Source organism: Galleria mellonella, unplaced genomic scaffold (genome assembly GCF_026898425.1).
Source record: "Galleria mellonella isolate WM207_F2 unplaced genomic scaffold, CSIRO_AGI_GalMel_v1 utg65, whole genome shotgun sequence".
NCBI classification, from domain to species: Eukaryota; Metazoa; Arthropoda; class Insecta; order Lepidoptera; family Pyralidae; genus Galleria; species Galleria mellonella.
Window position 1 is genome coordinate 11,669,201 of NW_026442138.1, and position 16,444 is coordinate 11,685,644.

Below are 16,444 nucleotides of genomic sequence, written 5' to 3' on the forward strand. Positions count from 1 at the left end.
AGGCCTCCTCCTAAGGTTTTGCCAGTAACTGCTACACTTGGCAGGAGGAATGGTAACCGCAGTTAGACTTTTGATGATGTTTTAAGAAGGACGCTGTGGCCCATCCCTCTACAATTATTCTCTTAATCGTCTCTTACGAGACTTATAGTGAAGAAGGGGTGCGCAATTTTACTAATACAACTACTAATTATTCGACTGAGAAATTCATTCAAATTTTCAAATTATTTTTGACTACTAATGTCATCCGACTGTCTATGTATATGCCTACAGGTTTTTTGTTGGTCGTTGCTCATTGTCACCGACATAGTGACATAGTGGATACAGGGAATGGACTTGGTAGTAGCAGATACAGGAAAAGGACTTTATTGTATTTAATTAGTAAAATCATTTAAATACGGAAATTTTTGTATTACTAATTTTGTAGTTTTATTATAAAATTAGTAATTATTAGCTACTTAAATAATAAAATCATTCACGAATCGCTAGTACTCATGTAATGATGAAAATGTACGCCCACGTAAAATGTCACCCACACGTCTACGTACATACTCAAGCGCTTATAACGTTAGCTTGACGAAATGTGACAATGTTGCAAATTAAAAGTGCTCTACTGCGTTAATCATGTCACTTTGGGTTATGATGGTGGTTGCACCATCTATCGTAATACACAAATTTTCCGCATAATTATATTTGTAAATAGTAATATACTAATTTTGTATTCGAACGATTTTACTAATTAGTAATTCAATGTAAATCAATAATTATGAAAACAAAGCCTTTTCCCTGTATGCATTACCTTGCCAATAGGTCATAATGGATAACGATTGACGACAAAAATTGAAATAAAAACCAGCTATCGACGCCTTTCATTTAAAATATACATCATATAACATAATTTACTTTGATAAGTATTAAAAATTGCTATAAGTATACTAAATCAACAAAACACTTGATGATTACACAAAAAAGGACCCAATCGGTCTAATTTGGCTACGTTAATTTGATTGAGTTATTGTTGACCGTTCATGAACAACTACTAATGAATTATTTTAATAATTAGGAGAAACGTACATTGAATGAAATTTGTAATCGAATAAAATTAACAGACAAATTTGAATGACATTCTCAATCGACAATTCCAAGTCAGATACAATTTCTCTAATCTGTGGTCAGATTAGTAAAATCGCTTATCGCTACTGTCTACATGATTGACATTATCAAAAAATCTATAATGTTATGTCAACTAGACATTTTACACTTCTATCTAAATCTATTATTATCATAAATGAAAACATTTTTTTTTTAAATTATACTAGTAAATTTTTGTGCAATTTGATAAAGAATATAATAAAGTAATAAACAAAACAAAGTGTTCAATATTAAGTAAATGCTCCATTAGTAATAACAATGTAGGTACAATATACAAACGTAATATGATAAAGTTATGATACCGTAACCTAACATTATAGGGAATTAGTATAGAAAAATAGAAATTTCTGAATAAGAATGTGTACTATTCCACCTGCACCACCACCGCCACCGCCGCCACCACTGCCCCCTGTCCTACCAGAAATAAATTCTCCCTTAAAATCATTGAAAGCTCTCCAATACAATACTTCGACATCGAAATATTCAGATGTGTGTAAATGGGCTTCAGATCATCCAGAATTATGGGAAGCCTGTGCAAAATACCAAATTTGTTTGTATCAGGCACCTTACAACTACAAATACACGTATTTCGAATCTAGACTACAAGTAGGACCTACATGTGGGCTGGTGGCACTCTCGATGTTAATAAATGATGAAGTAACTCCTGAAGAAATGTTAAATATAGCAAAATTGGAGGGTTACAGTAGCAATGGCGAGATGTTTAGTTGCAAAAACATGCTACGACTGGCAGAGAAAGTATTTAATTTAGCTGAAATAAATAATAAATTTAATCTGCAGTGTGGAGGATTATTTAGTGAAATAACAATTGAAAAACTGTTAAATGGTGCAGTTCTATTAGTACCGTATCCTTTTATGTATTTTATTCTGCTGTATTAGAAGTTACCTCAATTTATACTAATATATTTAAGATTATTTTCCAAGGAAAAGGGGGAAATTTTCATATTTCACATGCACATTTCCTCAATCTATTAGGACATTTTACTAGTATAAGTCACCATTGAGCTGGCCTGATGGAACTGTCAATTGATGCCTTTAGATATATCTTAAATTTCTCTTGCTTTACCCTTCAAACTATATCATCAGCACTGTGATGAGAAGTAGAATTGACACTCCTTAAACCGCCCACCCTTACACTCTCTCATGACACTCTATAGTGTAGCCATCATCATGCTATCATCATCTTTATCATGCCATCATCATCATTATCATGCCATCATCATCATCATGTCATCATCATCATCATGTCAGCTGTTAACTGTCTACTGCGGGGGGAAAGGGATTGTTAGTAATGAGTTTTAACAATCTCATTGCTAGCAATACACTCTATCAGGTCAACCTCTCCGTGGTTCCTTCTGGAACCCATAATGAATAATTCTTGTTCAATTAGTCACTATGGGCCAACTAACCTGCTATCATAGCGTCAGCGTATACTGATAGCGCAGACAGAGTTATCATTCCATCTTCACTCATAAAAAAAGTTATCTACTCCTGTACATAGGCCACCTCCAATAGGGGGTTTAACGACTGTAGTTAGGCTTTGGTGGTGGTTTAAGAGGGATGCTGCTGCCCACCCCTTGACCATTAAATTTCCTTAGTCACGTCATACAACCCCCATATGCACTGTAATGAAAGCTGACAATATACAATATGTATTGCTGCTTCATTAATAAAAATGGATTAGATAGTGGCAGTAACTCAGGCGAAATCAATATACTGTTAGGGGTACAGATAGGGGTGGTTACCCTTTACCAAGGAACATGTGGGTATGTCAAATGTTATATATTTTTTTATGGATGAAAGGCCAGTTAGCCCATCATGATGAATTCATCAGAAATTAACCATGATAGTTTCCAGGGAGAACCGCGAAGAGGTCAACCTGATTGGGTATATTGCTAGCAATGGGATTCTCAGTCTCCATTACTAACAATCTCTTTCCCCCTCAAATGTTATATTCATCATGACACCAACAGTAAACAAATAACTCTTTGAAATTTATTTTAATTGAAATGTTTTAATAAATTAATTAAATTACATCCACATATCCTTAACAAAATGATCAGTTATGATGCAGACTTCAACCATTCACCATGTCTAAAACTTGGTCACACGGCTCATTGGGCTCTGGTATGCGGAGTTATCATTGTAAATAACCCTGGCAACACTTACGACAGTGACAATGTGTATGTACTGTGTAAACAGGGCAAGTCTAGACACTTAGCTATATGGAAATTATATGATTTAGATCAAAGTAACAAAAATTTGGTGGAATTCTCTCCTACAAGAGAAGATGATGGACTCATATATATACTTCCAGAAGGGGGTATTGGAGGCGTGGATGGGTTACAGAACCAATTTTTAATGTTTGAAGGTTTCTAAACTTTGTATATGTAATTAACTGTATTTGGTGTTCATTATTTCTAAGTGTACAACGATATATTAACTTTTTGAGAATTGTATGTGAATAAATGTATAAATATAAATATTAAGACAATGAATGTCTGTTCATTTAATCTTGAATATGTAACCACACTTTTTTAAGAACATAAATTTGAGACATAGTCTACCCAAATACCTTCAAATCTTTTCAGACATTTTTACGAATTAGTAATTGAAAATTATTTATGGATTTTAGATTTTTTTAAAAGCAACTTAGTATAGCGAACAAGCTGACGGCCCACCTGATGGAAAGTGGTAACCGTCGCCTATAGACATGAGCAGTACCATGGACATAACAGAGTATACCGTTTCGCCCATGACACCCCCTATGCATTGCTGTTCCTGAGAACTCGGGTATTATTCCTCTGTACCCTGTAAATTCACTGCCATATCCCACCCGTCAAACCAAAACACAGCCATAAAAGATGTTTGTATCCATTACATTACACCTAGTATATTACTAGATAATGGAAAAGTCATGTCTTATAAAAATAAATTATTAAAATAAAGCTTGGTACACAGTACATAGTTAAGTAATAATAATAATAGACTCGATAATTTTAATGCAAAATTTTTATTTGTACAATAAATACAAATTATACTTGCAAATTATGATAAAATAATAAATCTCATTACTTAAAAATATCGAAATTATATTTTTTAGACGCGAGTTCTTTTCTTGTAAAAAAAAAATATTACGTTTTTGAGAAACATCAAAATCAATTATTGCACAGTCTATGATTTTGCATTTATTTTATTAATATAAAGAATACATTGTTTAATGCATTAAGAAATAAAATTTATTATTATTTTTGTACTAATTATTCAACTTAATAAAACATTCCATAAAACTAAAATTAAAAGATAAGTTTGGCCATTAATTTATGGGCATAATATTGTGATGATTAATATGTATTAATTATAATAAATTTATTAGCATTAGTAAACAATACATACGGAAAATGGACAATTGGTATAGGATATAATCAATTGCAAAATCCGTATCTATGAGATCAAATCATACAATGCGGAAAACATTCTGACGAAAATATTCAAGTTTTGTACAATTTCGTCGATTACATATATTAAGCCGTTAAATATGGAAAGGAATAAAGGATATAAGGGATATATCATGCCACCAACCTTCACGCTATACCCCTTGTAAGAGAGGTTGAGAGCAGAAGTGTATTAAAACAATTATAATCAATTGTGACAATACTTGAATATTTTTATCTGCAAATGTTTTTTCACGCATTATACAAAAACAAATTAAAATTTGTAATATTATTACAGTCATAATACTCTTACAATATGACATTATAATGTTTAATATGCATATCATTTGGCTAGGCCTCTAGACAATAAATAACGGATTGCTTCTTTTTGTATTAATTGCAAGTTATAGAGGCATATACACTGGCTGACATTGTTAGGTAGGCTTTTCAGTAAAAACGTAACAAATCAATTAAACGGCATGTTCCGCCAATCACTGTTTCCAAGGAGAGTTGACGTCAGGCAGACGGCCAGTTGTAAAACTAAAAGCTAAAACGTTGATTTATATGGATAAAAACATTACGCCGATCTAAAAACTTATATAATTGAGATAAGATTGGTAAGATAATGTTTAGCAAATCACTGCGTGTGTGCAAGCCCCAATGACGGCTTATATTGTGTGCATTGTAGTATGGTACAGCAAGTTCTGAAAACAGGGACAGTACACACAGGTGTTTATTAGTATATTATTATTATTATTGTATAAATTAAAAAGATATTTTATTTATACAATAGTAATTATTGCGCAAAAGGTTAAGGAAATGTATCTTGCCCTGTTAGAAATACTAAATGCATCTTGTCCACGTTTCATTCTTAGCGCCCTTGTGCCAGCTGCTTTTGACCATCCGCTCCTTAGTCCAATATTTGGCTAGACAACATGTTTACTTGTTTTGTAAAATACATTAACTGCAAAGATGCTATTAAGAGTGGATATTAATTTTTCTGCTTTCTATAGGCATTTAATACCAAAAGGAGTTCTGGTTTGCATACAATAGATAAGACTAGATCTTTATATTTTAAAATAAGCATAAGTATCATAGTAGGATATTAAAGGTACAATGTTAATTAAATTGGGATTGCGCCGTCATTAGGAAAATCTACTTTGATGTTCAGAATTAGAGTACAAATTAGAATAACACAAATACATGTGGTACAGAATAAGATTTGAAATAAAATGGCACTGGATTTTATAATTATGCCATATTAGCTATTTTGTATCTTGTGCCTTAAAGTTTTTTGTACTTTTTGTATGTTTTTTTTTTTTTTTTTTTTTTTTTATATTTTTGATAACCGGTAACAAGGACTACAAGAATCGATAATTAGGGATGGGTATGAACTTTTCCTATATGGTAACATTAGGACAATACAATTAGGCAAATTCCTCTTTTCATAATTTTATGTATATTTTGGAAAAAGACGGCGCAGCTCTGTGTTTTATAAAATAGGACGCCCATCAACTATATATGTGTTTCTCTAACAGATAACTAGAGACACACCTTTGAACCAAGAGCTGAGTTGATTTAAAACTTAAGATATAATTCAGTAAACGGAACCCTAATGTTTCTACTAATGTGGTATGTCTGTCCCACATTGAATTCTGTTATTCAACGCAATGCAAAATCACCTTTATTTACGTTTACGTAGAAAACAGAATCATTTTACAACTCAGGCTCGAGACAACAAGGGTGTGCCTCCGGTTATTTATCAGTTTTATCTTTGAAAATTTTTGTTACATGTCTATAATATAATTTGTGATTAATTTTGAAGAAAAACACTTTTTTATAATCGAATTACCTGTTTAAACGTATTTGATGAGCGTTATACAGTATTGATGGACACATATTGGTATATATTTATATTAGTATTGTATTTTACACAGTCTACATTGAAACTCACAATATAAATTCAGATTAAACAAAAAGAAAAAAAAAAACAAATATAATGATTTATAATCGATATTTTTATATAATCGAACAAACTGCATATATCGATACAAATAGGTTTGACCCAATATACATATATATAAATTTTACTTCTTTATTTTACTTTTTCATGCAATTTTCACTTACAACAGTAACGGTTATTTCAATATCATATATATTCAGACGTAAAATTAATATAATAATATATATCAGTTGATAGCTATTTTATTAAATTGTCAAGTATATATAAGTTCATTTAAATATTGAATTCAATTATTTTTAATTAAACTTTAAAAATCTCTAGTAACACTACACAGACAAATAACAATTTTGGCTTAACAAATTCGTTTGATGTAATCCTTCCCCATCCATACTAACCATTCCTATAATATTAACTTCAAACCCTGATTACACCTTGTAAAGTATAATACCATAACATGCCTATAATTGGGTTGTTAGTAATGGAGACTGAGAATCCCATTGCTAGCAATATACCCAACCAGGTCAACCTTCTCGCGGTTCTCCCTGGAAACTATCATGGTTAATTCCTAATGAATTCATTATGATGGGCTAACTGGCCTGTTTTCATTCTTATCTTTTACCCTATACTGGTGCTCCGCCAGCGTATCCCGTTAGCGCAGGCGGGGTTGCCATACCATTTTCAACCATCAAAAAAAAATTGGGAAGCGGTTGGGGGGGATAGATCGTTGTAATGGGGTCTAAGAGCCCCATCATTAGCAATATAGGGTACATCGCTAATGAGGGGGAATGCTAAATATCAGGTTGTGGTTATTTTTTATAAAATTCGTTAAGATGAGCCAACTAAACTGCTTTCATCCTCACCTATCATTCCTCACTGGTGCTCAGCCAATATATATACCGATAGAAAAGATAGGTTTACCATTTTATTATTGCCCATTAAAAAAAAAATGCTTGCGGACCGCATCGATATCCAGCAGAGATTATACAATTTCTAGACAAGTTAGTTAAAACTATTTAAATACGCGATTACTATTTCAAAAATATTTCACGTACAGACTTGACTTTACTACGATTTGATTATACCTATGTACAGTACAAATAGATTGTTTAAACAGTAATTACACAGTTATTGCTATAAAATGGAATGTGATTATAATAAGGATAGCGTTATTTAGTCTCGCAAGCATTTTTTTTTTACTTATAATTTGATTGTGTAGCGTTCCTAGAGTTTTTTCGAGTTGATATTAACATATATGTATTAAAAGAAAACAACAACCTCGATTCCAGCGCCCGAAAATTTTAAATGTTTCATAAAGAATCTAGTATAATTTAATTACATTTCAATTTTGGAATTATTTTTTTTTTTACAATTTTTTTTTCTTAATAATTCTCTTGGTAACCAAAAACAATTTAGACTTGGCACATACCTAATTATCATTACAATTCATACAAAAACATGCAAATATTACAGTCGATGAGAAAAACTTAAAAAAAATTCGATCAACAATACAATCTGGTCAAAAAACGAATGAGGCGTTATTTAGCGACGTCACATTTGAGTTCAACAGTTTGAATTTAGAAGCAATCGAATGGGAATTAAACGATATGGTATAATGAACCTTAGTGGACGTTCTATTAGCATTCAATTTAAATCTTATCCCAATATAGCTAAGTCACATTTGAGTTTAGCAATTTCTAATGTACTTGACGACATTTCGATTTGATTCCAATTCGATTGTATAAAAAAATCAGACTATTGTTTATATGTTGAAGTTTTATTTAGTTAATGTTGTAGGGTTGATCGATGATAGCAATTAATAATAAATTATTAACATGACAAAATCGGAGGCTATCGGACGTTTGGTTTAATCAAAGGTAATCGAGTAATATCGAAGATTGTCGAGCGGCCTAACGTACTAACGTCACACTTACTCTACAAGTAACTCGTAAAGCGAACACGCACATACGCAACTATTGTCCAATTACCTGTTGCAGTCATACACACACGCACACACACATACACAGAGAGACTACATTCGCACGCAATCCCTTCCAAATATCCAAATATATTTATCGATTTTTTGTTCTAATCACAAAAATGTACAAATTCATTTTGATAATAAGAGACATCTTATTAACATGTAGTGGTTAGAAGAGGACGATTCTTTTTGTCCTCGGATCGACAACCCTGCCCTCCTAGAGAAGTGGCAATCGAATCTATTGATAGAATCGTTATCGCTAGTGATAATAGACTCGTATCAAATAGAATAAAATGGCAACATTCTGTGTAAAATTGTGCAAATCTCTGTTACTATTTTCTTCACTATTTTATGTATATTCCCAGATTGTTAAAAGACGACCTTGTGTTTCAAGATATAGGGTCCATTGTTTATATTATTATTAATGAAGGGCAGCGTTCGAAATTCATAATTGTTCAAATTAATTCATTATAAAACATGCATTTAAGCATTTAAAAAAAAAACAATTTTTAAAACATTATTATTCTAATTCCTTTTACTGTACATTTATGATAAAAATCCACTACTTCTAAGCTAGGTTTGGCACAGAAGTACCTATGGTTAAATAGAACATTAAATATTTGGAAAGACTGCCTGACACGGATCTCGAAAGATTCAAAGTGCTTACGACATTTTAGCCCGATAATATGTACAGATACCTGGCAGACAACACTGATAACATGATCTCACAGCGACAGGGTCACCTGTACGACACACACACGAAGAAATTTAGAAGGGCCCCCTCTCTCTGTATAGGAGACCTCTACCTATCAAACCCTCCTAGAAAACCATTTTGGTTGATACCTTCTGAATTAATCACGTTGGATCAACTACCCCGATTTCATTCTCATCTATCATCACTTACGTATAGCCCGCCAGCGCAGACGGGGTCACCAGTCCATATTCACACATAAAAAACAACATTTGGGATATACTCCACAACCCTGATGCGAGACAATTTAAAAAAACTTCGTTTCCACAACCGTTACAGAATCGTTTGTGCGACACACCATTCACCAAACGACCATCCTCTTGGACTAACAAATAAAATTGAACGTATAGTTCATTGTCATTAGGGCTCAATATTAAAAATCAACATTGTTGACATTCAAAACTGAACCTTACTGTACAGGAAATTAGGTGAAATTTTATTTGTTCAGTCCAAATTAAGTCTTTACCGATAATTTGCATTTCGAGACCCGTGTTCCATACACACTCATACGTCCACAATCGTGCAATAGTAATATGAAGATAACACACAACTACCTACATTACAGATAGACATGTAAAAATTGAGAATATTGAAGTTAAACCTATGATATAAAGAGACAGTCGTTGGCCAGTAAGACGCGCGCGTCCCAATGTTAAACACCACTTAAACAAAACCAACGCCTTGACAGGTGGCAAACGAGGCAAATTCTAAATACATTTACACGAGCAAAGCAAAATGATCTTTATATTTTTACACTTAGAATATAAAATGAATAGTCCATACTGTAACTTTTTTACATTTATTTTTAAAAGTATTTATTATTTTATTTATGTGGTGCGCATATACTCATTACGCATTCAGCCTCGGATAATGCAGGACGTATTTGTTGCTGCCGCCGTCCTGTTTCGATTGAATAATTATTTAAATATTAAAAAAAAAATACTTCTCATATCTGTATAATTCTCTGAGACGCTTATAGAACGTATATAAATTTAGTTTATAGAGACAGTACGTAAAACAATAATTGAAACGGAGATAATACTTTTAATATGCAATGAGAGGATTTTAGAATGGAAAACTACAGAAAAGATGAGGAGACAGACATTAGCAAAATATATTTGAATGTAAAAACAATATGTCAAAAAATACAATATGTCAAAAAAAATATTTCGAATGACAATAAGAATATAAAAATGTAGCAAGGAGTTCGCTACAATAATTACGTGAAACTATCAAATTAAAATTAGGTAAAAAGATAGGATTAGAACAATGGCGGCAAAGAATAGATTTCATTATTTCACATTCCATGCATATTTCCATACATATTGTTACAAAAATTAACTCGAGTGTAAACAAGGCTTATCATAGTGTAAACGTATTTTGAATTACATCTCGTCGACACCCGCCCAGGTCTGTTGCTAGCCGAAATAAAATCACTAAAATTGGCTCGGAATTATTTACGAAGACAAAGTAATAAGGATACTTGGCTTTGCGCGTTGAACTGACAAGGTAACTGGCAAATAAAAATCAGTACAATGGGAAGATAAGGGATTACGAACACTAAATATGAAGTCTGTAGGATCTATTCGTTTCACAGCTGCACGTTATAATACGTAGACACTTTAGTACTTTGTCGCAGTAAGACCACTGATAACTGCATACACAGTATGTTAATTAACGTAATTTATTCCTTGAAACTGGTGTTAGTATTCATTAATAAGGTCTTTTTTTTTCTTGTAAACATTTTTATACTAAAAAAAAAAATACTTTGAAAAAAGAACAATCTATATTTGTATCAACAATACTACATAATAATAAGTATGTATACGTACATACATTGTACTGACTGTAGTACATTTTTTTTTTTAGAATTATTTATTTATTTAACTCTTTATTGCACCAAAAACAATAACATAAACAATTCAACTGAAATACAGTAGCATAAATTACAGATTAAAATATACATAGAGAGGTAAAAAACATTTTTGTTAGGGCAATCTCTTACAACCTTTTTAAAAATTATAATTTTTTTATTTAGTTTTTGGAAATATATTAAAAAAAATTAAACCCTATTAATGAATACTGACACTATGTAGTTAATTACAAGTAATGGGTTACGTTAATTAACATACTAAACAAATATTTACCAGTTAAACAAACGTTTAGTGCGACAAACTACATGTGCTTACATATAACTTGTAACCGTTGAAAATTAATATACACAAACGGCTAATGCTCTTTTAACTTGCTTATAAAAAAATACAAAAAATGACTGCGACAATCCATTGTCATCGTATTAAAAAAAAACTGCATTCACGAATCACAGATATTTAAATAAAAAAAAGTCGCGCTCTCCGCTCGGCACGATACTAGACTGATATGTGCATACATTACGCTCCAAAATTCGGTTTCGCCTACTCCTCACACATAACCTAACTTACATACACGTTGGAAATGTCACGAACCATTATTTTTCGATATAATATGTTGAGTACACGAATACCTACGTTATATATATGTATATATATATATAAATATAACATTAAATATCAACTAACTACAATGAATGACTATGATGGATAGTTAACGTGATTATTGAGCCTTTATTATGTAACTTGAATATTAGTTCCACGACGTATATAGCATGCAATTGTTAGGCAGGTTTACATTAGGACAGTTACTAAATCTTGAATCAGTCCTGACCACGTACTATCATCGTGTAAATTGATTTTAAGTCGGCGCTAACTTAATTTTTAATATTGGGCTCAATTCTGAGACACTACATCTGTAAATTTATTTCTTAATATTAATTTGATAGTTACGTGAAATTACTGTTTTATGGAACATTATAAATTAAATTTATAATTTTTTTGATTTAAATCTATTAGAAATTTAGTTCATATTAGTCTTAAGCATAAATATTTCGTTGTAATATCAAATTGAAATATTAATTTTAGACATAAATTTAGAGAAATAACACCTCAGAATCGACCCCATCCCATCGTCAGTACTGACGCGACAGCATACTAAATACCCTGAAGTCAGTCCAAACTCTTACTGCACGCGCCGAACTGACTTTGACCACAACCTTACCGAAAACATTTTTCGTTACTGACTTTAATCATGTTTACACCATGAGATAATAACCACTACTTTTACTTGACTGTATGTAAACAGTGCGTCAGTTGTTAGCGCCAGCACTGACTCCAGTAACTGACTCGATGTAAATCTGCCATTATTATAAAACACCTACAGCCGAATATTCGGCAACGAACATACCTAAATATATATGTATATATATTCAAAATACATAACAAAAGCGCTATACTGTCTATGCGCTAACAAAATCATGGCAGCTCAATAGCGTAATAAATATTAAAATTTACAATCCGCAAATAAACACATTGAATAAGAGTTGTCTTGATACGCCGAAGGAGTTTAGACAATAACAGAGTACATTTAGAGCCTCGTTTCGTGTAGCAAAGCTACGGAAATTCGACGGGCGAATGACAACGGGCCGTTGGTGCGAGCCGCCGAGACCGCTTGGCGGGCGGCGCGGCCATAAGCCTGGCCGTAAGCATGATACCAAAAGCGCGTCGGTGAGATGTTTAGGTCTCCGGCGGTGCTAGCGGCACGCCGGTCGTTGCCACTGGAAATGTTTTCACGTGTGTCTGCCATTGCGTGGACACTTGGAAGAATTTGACGCCGGTCCATTCAGTGCCGTCGATGTACACTGTTAAGGAAAAATAAATTGGGATATTTAAATGTATTTTCAATTTATATTTAGGGTCAAATATGTTATCATTAGTTAATAAAAAAATAATACATACACAGTGCTATTTTTATTCCCAAATTAAAAGAACTTGTGTTTGCTATAATCATTACAATTTCAATCAAATCCGTTCAGTAGTTTTTGCGTGAAAGAATAACAAATATACGTTCATTCATCCATCCATCTCATCTTTCACAAACTTTCGCATTTATTATATGAATAGGATTAGTATTTCTTTTCAATAAATTTCCATTTACTCGAATAATCACAGATTTTGTCTAATGTTTTAAATTTTTCTCAAAGATTCTCAATTATCTCGAATATTTTCAGGTTATCTCGAAAGTTCTCAAATTTTCTCAATATATTTTTAGAATGTTCTCAAATTTCGTATGAAGCGAGTAAGGCAGTAAGCGACGTGGGCCGACCTTTTAGCGGCACGTTGTGTGAGCCTTTAGCGGAGCAGATGAGCCGCGCGACGCCGTCCACGCTCTGCGCGCGACCAACTTCTGTTTCGCCGGTTTTTTCCTTTTTCTTGCCCAGCCGCATTACTGTTAGGGACAAAATAGAAAATTAATAAGCATCTCTCTTCAGTCGTACACTCTAGACAGAGTGGCCGTGGTTTTTATGATGACAGTGGATCGTCGGTGAGGCTCTCCTTCGCGACTGAGGTCCTCGCAACATGTCTCCATCTACTTCTGCTCACAGCCGAGCGAGAGCATTCCACAATAGACTGCTGTGTGGCCGTTTTGATGAGGTCACAACGTAATAAGAATAGGGAGTTGCAAAACAACAATATCGTAACTGTATTGTTAAAATTTTCGTAAGCACACATTACATTTGTGACGCCGCAAGCGCAAGCACAGGTTCGTGCTCAGTACAAATGGTTAAAAATCCCATGGATATAGTATAAGGGTAAATGCTTTAAAAAATACACAAATGTATGTCGACTTACTCTTCTGCTTCTTCTCCTTGGTGAGGTACGTAATGCAGAGGTGAGTGTTCTGCCTCGTGACGTAAAGCGCGCGGAATGATGCTTTCACCGTCACCTTCCCGCCCTCCGCACCCTCCGCCACGCGACCCGGCACCTGCCAAGCACATCAATCAAATTATTACATTAAGGTAGGCATGGGTAACATTGGTCCCGAAAGAGGAAGGGATTGTTAGTTATTAGGTCTAACTACCCAAATACTAGCACTATTTAAAGTAAACAGTGCTTTTAAAATAAAGGAAGAAAGATTCTTGAGTGGCGAACACGTACGGGTAAACGCAGTGTAGGACGATCCTTCACTAGATGGAGTGACGACCTGAAATGCATTGCGGACAGTCAGTGGATGCAGGTGGCTCAGGACCGTTCTTTATGGCAGTCTATAAGGGAGGCTTGCGTGATAGAATCTTAGTCCAGCAGTGAACAGATCATGGCTGAAATGATGATGACGAATGATGATTTAAAATCTTTTACAGGTAAATAGTACCAACATACCGTATATATGTATACGTCGACAATAAAGAAGCAGATATGTAGATATTATTTACCTGTAAAAGCTTTTACATCGCGTTAAATCCCGATTGTGTATTTTTTTTTAATGGGTAAAAATGGATTAGTAACCCCGCCCGCGCTATCGGTATACACCGACGAGGTACCAGTGGAAGATAATAGGTGAGAATGAATGCCTGTCAGTTGGCCCACCACGATAAATTCGACAAGAATTAAACATGATGGTTTCCAGGGGGAACAGTGTGGAGGTCAACATGAAAGTTGCTAGTAATGGGACTATTAGACCCCATTACTAACAATCCCTTTCCCCCTCCCGATTGTGTATTTAATATATATGTAAACAACGTGAAAGTTTAATAAACTACTTAAGGTTTCAATAATTAACAATTACTTCTATAGGACCTATTTTAAGCTGATACAGTAAGTTCAGCAGGAGATGGAAAATCTGCGACGGCATTCGAATGCAGCGCCAGCGTTCTGTCGCCAATCTTTCGCGACGGAAAATCCATTGTATGATCTTATAATTAAAGTATGGTGTTAGGGCGTGAACTGACCAGCCAGTAGTCGAGCTGCAGCTCGAGCGGCTCAGTGCGCGCGAGCGCGGGCGGCTGCTGCAAGTCATGGGCGGGCGCGGAGGCGGGCGCGGGCGCGGGCGTGGCGGGCGGCGACGGGCGCGCGGGCGGCGAGCCGCCCTCCTCCAGCTCCAGCGACGACACGCCGCCCTCGCTGCAGCCCACGCGCACCTCCTGCGCATGCGCATCGCACACGATTAACGCTACCGACTTCCATAGTGGCTAAACCAGTTATTTTATTTTTAACACTAAACTACTGAATTAATTTTGATAAATAAAAAAAAAAAAGAACTTTTCAAATCTGTTTATAACTAACTGAGAGTTATAAGGTAAAAAAATATATTCAAAAAGGAATGAGAAAATTCTCCTTTTTGAAATCGTTTAAATATTTGAGCTTATCGGGGTAGTTTTTTCCGAGAAACCCAGAAACATTGTGGAAACTTCGCTGGACTATATTATTTATATACTATTTATATATAAAGTGCAATAAGAAATTGTTAGTTTTCCAAATAAAATAACTAATTAGGTTTAAAAATAGTTCATATATATAAAATGAAATATATCACTTTTACGAGGATATCAACTATAGATGCGTGTCATAATTTACATTTATCGGTAGAACAACGGCAATACTCACGGCTATGAATGGCACAAACGTCTGGCTCGAGTCCTCATCACCCGACTTGTCTCTGTAAGCGACCATCGCCTCGCCGATGGGCACGTTGTTCACGGAGCCGATACTGTTTAGGTACCTGCGGAATAACATGAATAATCTGTCTCAGCCTGGAGTTAATTATATTAAATTACGATAATGAGTCATGCTGTGTTTTTACTGTGTCAAGCAGCATCATAAATCACATTTATTTAAAAAGCGAGGTTATTATTCCATTATGATTGACGAAGCGTCGACTGACCTGGCAATCCTGGACGAGATCTCGGCGAGGTCGTGCAGCGGCGCGTCGGCGGCGCGGTCGGCGAGCATGGGCCACGCGTCGCCGCCGAACAGAGCCGCGTAGCCGCCGTCCAGTGTGCACAGGTAACGCGACACCGCGTTCGAACCTGATGCGCGCGCGCAGACGACATTAACGTGGAAACATACTACAGCAGTGTTTCCCAACCTTTTTTGTGCCATGCCCCACTTGAATATTTCTAAAATTTTTATGCCTCCATACATAATTTTTCCCGACAAAGTTTACTTGACGATTCTAATCGCCCAGATGATATTTTGGTAACATCAAACTAAATTATATCTAATAAATATTTACAGCATTTTTTTTTTGTTTAATTTGGAGTAAGAGGGTTAACATCGCTT

At 34.4% G+C, this 16,444-nt stretch overlaps 2 protein-coding genes across 5 annotated transcripts in view; one reads left to right on the forward strand and one right to left on the reverse strand.

Annotated features, from left to right (window-relative positions):
- Nucleotides 1-1,219: 1,219 nt before the first annotated feature.
- On the forward strand, nt 1,220-3,661 carry LOC113522085 (UPF0692 protein CG33108). Its single transcript, XM_026907763.2, has 2 exons — nt 1,220-2,012; nt 3,231-3,661. The coding sequence occupies exons 1-2, from the start codon at nt 1,507-1,509 to the stop codon at nt 3,544-3,546; spliced, it is 822 nt and encodes a 273-aa protein (XP_026763564.2). The 5' UTR covers nt 1,220-1,506; the 3' UTR covers nt 3,547-3,661.
- Nucleotides 3,662-4,534: 873 nt separating this feature from the next.
- Nucleotides 4,535-16,444, reverse strand: part of LOC113519884 (phosphofurin acidic cluster sorting protein 1) — a 189,622-nt gene continuing 177,712 nt past the window's right edge. For all 4 annotated transcript variants that reach the window (XM_052900539.1, XM_052900538.1, XM_026905099.3 and 1 more), the window contains 6 exons: nt 16,047-16,191; nt 15,770-15,884; nt 15,115-15,306; nt 14,018-14,150; nt 13,491-13,613; nt 4,535-13,026 (listed from right to left, as the gene is read on the reverse strand). In XM_052900539.1, the coding sequence (XP_052756499.1) occupies nt 12,902-13,026; nt 13,491-13,613; nt 14,018-14,150; nt 15,115-15,306; nt 15,770-15,884; nt 16,047-16,191 (833 nt within the window). In that variant the 3' untranslated portion in view covers nt 4,535-12,901. The remainder of the gene's footprint in view (nt 13,027-13,490; nt 13,614-14,017; nt 14,151-15,114; nt 15,307-15,769; nt 15,885-16,046; nt 16,192-16,444) is intronic.